The following is a 7,827-nucleotide window of genomic DNA, read 5'->3' on the forward strand; positions in this document are numbered from 1 at the left end:
CTCACCCCAAGATTAGAAGGCAATGGCAAGCCACCACTGTCAAAAACTACAATACACATCTAGCTCAGAATGCAGCATCAGCAGACAATTCAAAAACCTTTCCTTCACAGTACACACGAATGAATGAATGAACATCAAAACCACAGCATGGCTGTAAATCTAACGTTATGATCATAAAGATAATAACGACTCCACGGGACCAATTGACACCTTCTCCTTGATCCACTGACTTGCGCACTTTGGGTTCAGAGCAGTTCGCAGTGTGCGACTGCGCTCCGGCTCCAGGGGGCAGCAGAGCTCCATGCGGTGAAGGGTGAAAATGGTAAATCGCGCTCCTGTTTTACGGCAGGCCGACAAGTGGAGCTGCGTGCGCGGAAGAGCAGAGGACGTTTGGGAGGTGAGAGAGAGGCCTGGGCGGTCAGGATCGAAGGAACAGAGGGCAGGAAGGGGTGTGGGCGGTGGGGAAGGGGTAACGCAAGCAGGGTGAGGGTGGCAGGATCTGGGGGAGCCAAGGAGGTGGTGGCGGCAGTTGGAGGAGAGTTCTTGCTGAAGGTGAGAAATGTGGCAGAAAACCGCAAGAACGGCGGATGCTGGAAATCGGGAATAAAAACAGAAATTTCTGGAAAAGCCCTGCGGGTCTGGCAGTATCTGTGGAGAGAAACCAGAGTCACCTTCAGATAACAAACTGTGGAGCTGGATGAACACAGCAGGCCCAGCAGCATCTCAGGAGCACAAAAGCTGACGTTTCGGGCCTAGACCCTTCATCAGAGAGGGGGATGGGGGGAGGGAACTGGAATAAATAGGGAGAGAGGGGGAGGCAGACCGAAGATGGAGAGTAAAGAAGATAGGTGGAGAGAGTATAGGTGGGGAGGTAGGGAGGGGATAGGTCAGTCCAGGGAAGACGGACAGGTCAAGGAGGTGGGATGAGGTTAGTAGGAGATGGAGGTGCGGTTTGGGGTGGGAGGAAGGGATGGGTGAGAGGAAGAACCGGTTAGGGAGGCAGAGACAGGTTGGACTGGTTTTGGGATGCAGTGGGTGGAGGGGAAGAGCTGGGTTGGTTGTGTGGTGCAGTGGGGGGAGGGGACGAACTGGGCTGGTTTTGGGATGCGGTGGGGGAAGGGGAGATTTTGAAGCTGAAGTCCACATTGATACCATATGGCTGCAGGGTTCCCAAGCGGAATATGAGTTGCTATTCCTGCAACCTTCGGGTGGCATCATTGTGGCACTGCAGGAGGCCCATGCTGGACATGTCATCTAAAGAATGGGAGGGGGAGTTAAAATGGTTCGCGACTGGGAGGTGCAGTTGTTTGTTGCGAACTGAGCGGAGGTGTTCTGCAAAGCGGTCCCCAAGCCTCCACTTGGTTTCCCCAATGTAGAGAAAGCCACACCAGGTGCAATGGATACAATATGCCACATTGGCAGATGTACAGGTGAACCTCTGCTTAATATGGAAAGTCATCTTGGGGCCTGGGATAGGGGTGAGGGAGGAGGTGTGGGGGCAAGTGTAGCACTTCGTGCGGTTGCAGGGGAAGGTGTCGGGTGCGGTGGGGTTGGAGGGCAGTGTGGAGCGAACAAGGGAGTCACTGAGAGAGTGGTCTCTCCGGAAAGCAGACAAGGGTGGGGATGGAAAAATGTCTTGGGTAATGGGGTCGGATTGTAGACGGTGGAAGTGTCGGAGGATGAGGCGTTGTATCCAGAGGTTGGTGGGGTGGTGTGTGAGAACGAGGCGGATCCTCTTTGGGCAGTTGTGGCGGGGACAGGGTGTGAGGGATGTGTAGCGGGAAATGCGGGCGACGCGGTCAAGGGCGTCCTTGATCACTGTGGGGGGGATGTTGCGGTCCTTGAAGAACTTGGACATCTGGGATGTGCGGGAGTGGAATGTCTTATCGTGGGAGCAGATGCAGCGGAGGCGGAGGAATTGGGAATAGGGGATGGAATTTTTGCAGGAGGGTGGGTGGGAGGAGGTGTAATCTAGGTAGCTGTGGGAGTCGGTGGGCTTGAAATGGACATCAGTTACAAGCTGGTTGCCTGAGATGGAGACTGAGAGGCCCAGGAAGGTGAGGGATGTGCTGGAGATGGCCCAGGTGAACTGAAGGTTGGGGTGGAAGGTGTTGGTGAAGTAGATGAACTGTTCGAGCTCCCCTGGGGAGCAAGAGGTGGCACCGATACAGTCATCAATGTAACGGAGGAAGAGGTGGGGTTTGGGAATATCTTTCGATTCCTCCCACTTCCTACAGCTAAAGGGGGTGGCCATGGGCACCCACATGGGCCCCAGCTATGCCTGCCTCTTTATAGGATACATGGGACAGTCCCACTTCTTCTCTCTGTGACTCCCTTGTTCGCTCCACACTGCCCTCCAACCCCACTACACCCGGCACCTTCCCCTGCAACCGCACGAAGTGCTACACTTGCCCCCACACGTCCTCCCTCACCCCTATCCCAGGCCCCAAGATGACTTTCCATATTAAGCAGAGGTTCACCTGCACATCTGCCAATGTGGTATACTGTATCCACTGTACCCGGTGTGGCTTCCTCTACATTGGGGAAACCAAGCGGAGACTTGGGGACCGCTTTGCAGAACACTTCCGCTCAGTTTGCAATAAACAACTGCACCGCCCAGTCAAGAACCATTTTAACTCCCCCTCCCATTCTTGAGATAACATGTCCATCATGGGCCTCCTGCAGTGCCACAATGATGCCACCCAAAGGTTGCAGGAATAGCAACTCGTATTCCGCTTGGGAACCCTGCAGCCCAATGGTATCAATGTGGACTTCACCAGCTTCAAAATCTCCCCTTCCCCCACCGCATCCCAAAACCAGCCCAGTTCGTCCCCTCCCCCCACTGCACCACACAACCAGCCCAGCTCTTCCCTTCCCCCCCACTACATTCCAAAACCAGCCCAGCCTGTCTCTGCCTCCCTAACCTATTCTTCCTCTCACCCATCCCTTCCTCCCACTCCAAGCCGCACCTCCATTTCCTGCCTACTAACCTCATCCCACCTCCTTGACCTGTCCGTCTTCCCTGGACTGACCTATCCCCTCCCTACTTACCCACCTATACTCTCCTCTCCACCTATCTTCTTTTCTCTCCATCTTCGGTCCGCCTCCCCCTCTCTCCCTATTTATTCCAGAACCCTCACCCCCATCCCCCTCTCTCTGATGAAGGGTCCAGACCGGAAACATCAGCTTTTGTGCTCCTAAGATGCTGTTTGGCCTGCTGTGTTCATCCAGCTCCACACTGTTATCTTGGATTCTCCAGCATCTGCAGTTCCCATTATCACCTGCGGACAACTTGTCTGAGGAAGGGTCACTGGGCCCAAAACTTTAACTCTGATCTCTCTCTCCAGCAGATGTTGCCAGACCTGCTGAGTTTCTCCAGGAATTTCTGCTCTTGTGTGTTGGAATATGGCAGTTTTAAAGAGAGACAGAGTGAGAGCGCCCAGAATGTTGATTGCTGAGAGTTGGAAAGGTGAAGAGGCTGTAAGTGTAGGAGGTGGTTTAGTTAATTTTTTTTTTAAAAAATCAATTAACTGAAAGACAGTGCTGGATGGTTTCATTAAGGTAAACTTGGAAAGATAGTGGGGCCCAGTGAGCTCTGGAAACCGTAGGCCACTTTATAGATGTTGTTATAGAATCCCTACAATGTGGAAACAGACCATTCGGCCCAACAAGTCCACACTGACCCTCAGAGCATCCACCCGGACCCATCCCCCTTTCAATCTACACATCCCTGAACACAGGGCAACTTAGCATGGCTAATCCACCTCGCATGTACATTGTTAGACTGTGGGAGGAAACCCATGCAGACATGGGGAGAATGTGCAAGCTCCACACAGACAGTCACCTGAGACTGGAATCGAACCCAGGTCCCTGGAAATGTGAGGCAGCAGTGCTAACCACTTGATATCTTTAAAACTAAGAGTAACAGTAATAAGAGTAGTTCAATAATGCAGTGGATGCCACACACTTGGATTGCTAAGGTACAATGTGGTAGATGTTTGTCTGCAGTGTAAGTATATGAAGTTGGTAAGCTAATGAGAAAACAGTATGAAGGTTAAAGATATTTCTTCAGACTGGCAGAAGCTAGGCGTGATTTGGGTCTGAACTAGCCATTTCCTGTTTAAGCATGTGGACAATGGATTCTGAAATCCAATTTCAAAACTTGTAGAGGATGCCAAATTGTAGCAGTGGTTAATACAAAGAAAGAATGTGACCAAATGCAACAAGATTGTAATACCTTTACAGAATAGATGTGTAAATGACAAACAAATTACAATATGGTTACAAAGAGTTGAAGAACAACAGTATCCCTGTTGTTAAAAGGAGCCCTGGAAATTAACACGCCCAGTGATTAGGTGATACATTTTCCCAATAACACATCACATAGATATACCGCCCTTAGATGTACTGCTCAGTGACAGCAGGGAGTGCCAACTACAAGATGCACTGCAGAGTCACACTAAGGATCTTCAATGACCTAAAAAAAACCTTTACAGACCCGGAAACTAGGAATCCTGCACATTCTTGCCTGACTTGATGTTGTGTTACTCTTACGCCAGTATATCTGGTCAAAGTCCCGGAATTCATTTCCCAACAGCAGTGCAGATGCCTCCACCCCGAGGTCTGTAGTTGCTCAAGAGCGTGGCTCTAAGCCAATTAGGGATCAGCTGTATTTGTGATATGCTGCACCTTGTTCTGTAAGTTAGTCACTGTGAAAACAATTATTTACTAAAATTTAACCTATTGCTTCCTTCTGCTTGTGCGTGTATTTATTTATTCTGGTCTCCTTAATCTATGTAGATTGTTCCACATGTCCACCTAAGCCAATTCTAATCCTTTCATTATTTTAAAAATTTTAATCTATCCAGGTGTTTGTTTTTAAAAACAGTTTTTAGGCCTAGTCATAACTGAAGACCTTTGAACAAAGTATTGTTCCAGTGGCCCTCCACTGAACCTTGGCCAGGGCCTTTGTCATCATCAGCAGCTGAAGGATCTTTGTCTGGGAGCAGTAACTATAAACAGCCCTGTTTTTAGATTTAAGTCAGAAAGTGAAAGAAATTCCAGAAGAGAAACCTGCCAGGCATTAACATGAGGGGGCCCACCAGGTCTTCTGGCAGATGTGCAGCTAGTTGGCTGCCAATGGACTTGCTGCTCCAGGGTCCTAATGTCAGCAGGAAGCTGTGCCCATCTTGAGCAGGCAGCCACTCAGAGGTTGGCAACTTCAGAATCTGGCATCGTCATAGCAGGAGTCCACCTGCTCGCGGGATATCAGTCCCTGAAGGCCCAGGTAAGATGCTGCTTGGCCTGCTGTGTTCATCCAGCCGCACACTTAGTTACCATGAAAGATGTGTTGTTTCAGTGCAATTTCTGGAGTTAGCTGCGGCAGGGAGAGGCAGAGAAAGAGAACTGAGAAATATTTGTGGAAATGTTGCTGTAAGTGGTCAACTGCTCTGAACCTAGCATCTGTCCTAAGTCCAGTTACTAGGTCAGGGACAAATTAGATCAAGGAATACCAGCTGCACACACGTCCAAAAAAACTGAACAGTCTGCCCAAACCAGTTAACCTTTCACACACCGGATGTGGGTGATGCTGGCTGGTGCAACATTTTTTGCCTGTCCCTACTTGAAATTGGCAATAAATGCTGGCCCAATCGCCATCCCATAAATGAATAAATGGAACACTTTCTCATCCCACCTGGAGCTGCAGGAGTTGTAGCCTGAGCAGCATGAGGGCCTTAGAGGACCGGCAGTGCCTCAATTGGCAGTGGGGCAGTAAAGTTGAACTTTGGTTTTAATGCCTGGAATCCAATTCCTTTGGAGGTGGGAATGGGCAGTTATCTCCTTGTTGCCAAAAAAAATCATTATCCACCCCAATTTCCTTCTCTTGCCACCTTCCTTATTACTCTTGGCCATTGGTTTGGGAGGGATCCATCCAATATTCCAGTTGAGATCAAGGCATTTTACTATGACATAATAGTAGTCCTTACTTTATACATTGTCATGATAGTATCTCCTAACACTTTGATTTTATAATAGCCTCGTAGTGCTGTCTTTACTAAAATTGTAATGACTGCATTAAAATTCTAGAATTCCTTCCCAAACCGCATTGTGAGTTTCCTACACAAATGATTGTAGAGGCTCGAGGTATCTCCGCACCAGATCTTGAAGGCAGTTAGGGCTGGGTAATCAACGTTGGTCCAGCCAGTAACGTTCATGTGTCCAGAATGAAGTTTAAAAAAAAAATACCCAGATCGTTCTCCCACTCGTACATGATCCAAGCTTACTGCTTGGAAATTGCCATGTTTACTTCCATCAGTTAATTGAGTGTCTTGTGCTTCCAGGCTGTCAGCCATGCCATTCGTTAATCTTCAGGAAAAAATAGGAATCGATATCGACAAATGGTTGCTGATTCAAAGTGGCGTACAACCTAATGGACGTGCAGCTCGTTGCCATGTATTTGAGAAGGACTGGATTGAATGTGCACACGGAATTGGGAAGATCAGAGCCATGAAGGAATGTCAACTGGAATTGGAAGATTTCCGAGAATGTTTACACCATCAGAAATTGGTAAGTAGCCAGATATAGTGGGGAGGGCCATAATGTGCTGTCTTGTTACAAAGATTTTCGTAAGCTGCAGTTGGGAGTATAAAATATTCTTGTAGTTGTAGATTTAGTTCTTCAAGCTTGGGTTAGAAAACTTCTTTTAAAAGTCACATATATGAACTAAGCAGTGTTTTCTCTTATTGTAGTGGTGAAAGTAGTCTGAAATGTGAATGTTACCATAGCTTGATTCAAGTACCAATTTCCTCCCCAGTTTTCATTGATGTCATACCCACTTATTTAATGTACATGACGACAGTGTTACAATGTTGTAAGGATGTTTTCCTAACATCCTGATGTTCTTACGTAAGATATGATTCGCCTGGATAGCACACGAGGCTGTAATTTTCACTATCTCAGTACATGTGACAATAAATCAAATCATCTCCATAAACTACCAAATGTATTGCTTACATTGCTTCTTCATGTTGCCTTTTTCCCAGAACAAGAGGCTGCATGATATCAGAATGCAAAAGGAAAAGCTAATAAAGGAAGGAAAATATACTCCTCCAGACCACCACACTGGCAACAATGAACAACGACCATAGGTGCTGCCCTCACTTCTTCACACTGGCAAGAGCAACCATCATCCCAGCACTCAGACTGAAGCATTGCACTTGGTCTGCTAGAGATTATTGTGCAAGCATTCATGCCATAAGTACCAAAATTCTTGTGCGTATGGTCACTCGTTAATAATAAATCTGTATGATTTACTATTGAATAATTAAATTCAAATTCAGGATGACACTACTTGCTGCCTGTGTTTTTGATTTGTTTAAAGATGCTGCATCCTCAATATTGTTTTGTTGGTACTGTTTCACATTGTGCAGTCTAGAAAACTCACATGTTAAACTTTACAGGCTAGAATGTGTGCATTAGAATTGCAACCACCTAACTATCTTTTTTCCTAATTATGGTCTTAGAACTGCACTGCTACCACCTTGATATCTAAGTCACCCTGAGCTGAGTCCCTGTTCCTTATCCAAGACCACTTACATACGCCTTGCTAACATCACCCATCTCTGCCGCTGGCTCAGCTCATCTACTGCTGAAACCTTCATCCCTATTTTTGTTACCAAGGGAGTCAACAATTGCCTGATCCTAGCTCTTGACTACACTCCCATCTTGCATTCTCTGTAATCTTAAACTAGTTTAACACTTAACTCATTCCAAGCCTTTCACCCAGCGCTGATATGCTTGCTGACGTGTAATTGCCCCTCATCCAGC

At 47.5% G+C, this 7,827-nt stretch overlaps 1 protein-coding gene across 2 annotated transcripts; it reads left to right on the plus strand.

Moving 5' to 3' along the window:
- Positions 1–287: 287 nt before the first annotated feature.
- ndufs5 (NADH:ubiquinone oxidoreductase subunit S5) lies at positions 288–7,350 on the plus strand. 2 transcript variants are annotated; one of them, XM_048558077.1, is made up of 3 exons: positions 288–397; positions 6,342–6,567; positions 7,044–7,350. In XM_048558077.1, the coding sequence occupies exons 2-3, from the start codon at positions 6,352–6,354 to the stop codon at positions 7,146–7,148; spliced, it is 321 nt and encodes a 106-aa protein (XP_048414034.1). In that variant the 5' UTR covers positions 288–397; positions 6,342–6,351; the 3' UTR covers positions 7,149–7,350. The 2 variants fall into 2 exon arrangements, with proteins under 2 accessions (XP_048414034.1, XP_048414033.1); XM_048558076.1 differs by lacking the exon at positions 288–397 and adding an exon at positions 421–552.
- The last annotated feature ends 477 nt before the right edge of the window (positions 7,351–7,827 follow it).

This window comes from Stegostoma tigrinum, chromosome 24 (assembly GCF_030684315.1).
Source record: "Stegostoma tigrinum isolate sSteTig4 chromosome 24, sSteTig4.hap1, whole genome shotgun sequence".
Lineage (NCBI taxonomy): Eukaryota > Metazoa > Chordata > Chondrichthyes > Orectolobiformes > Stegostomatidae > Stegostoma > Stegostoma tigrinum.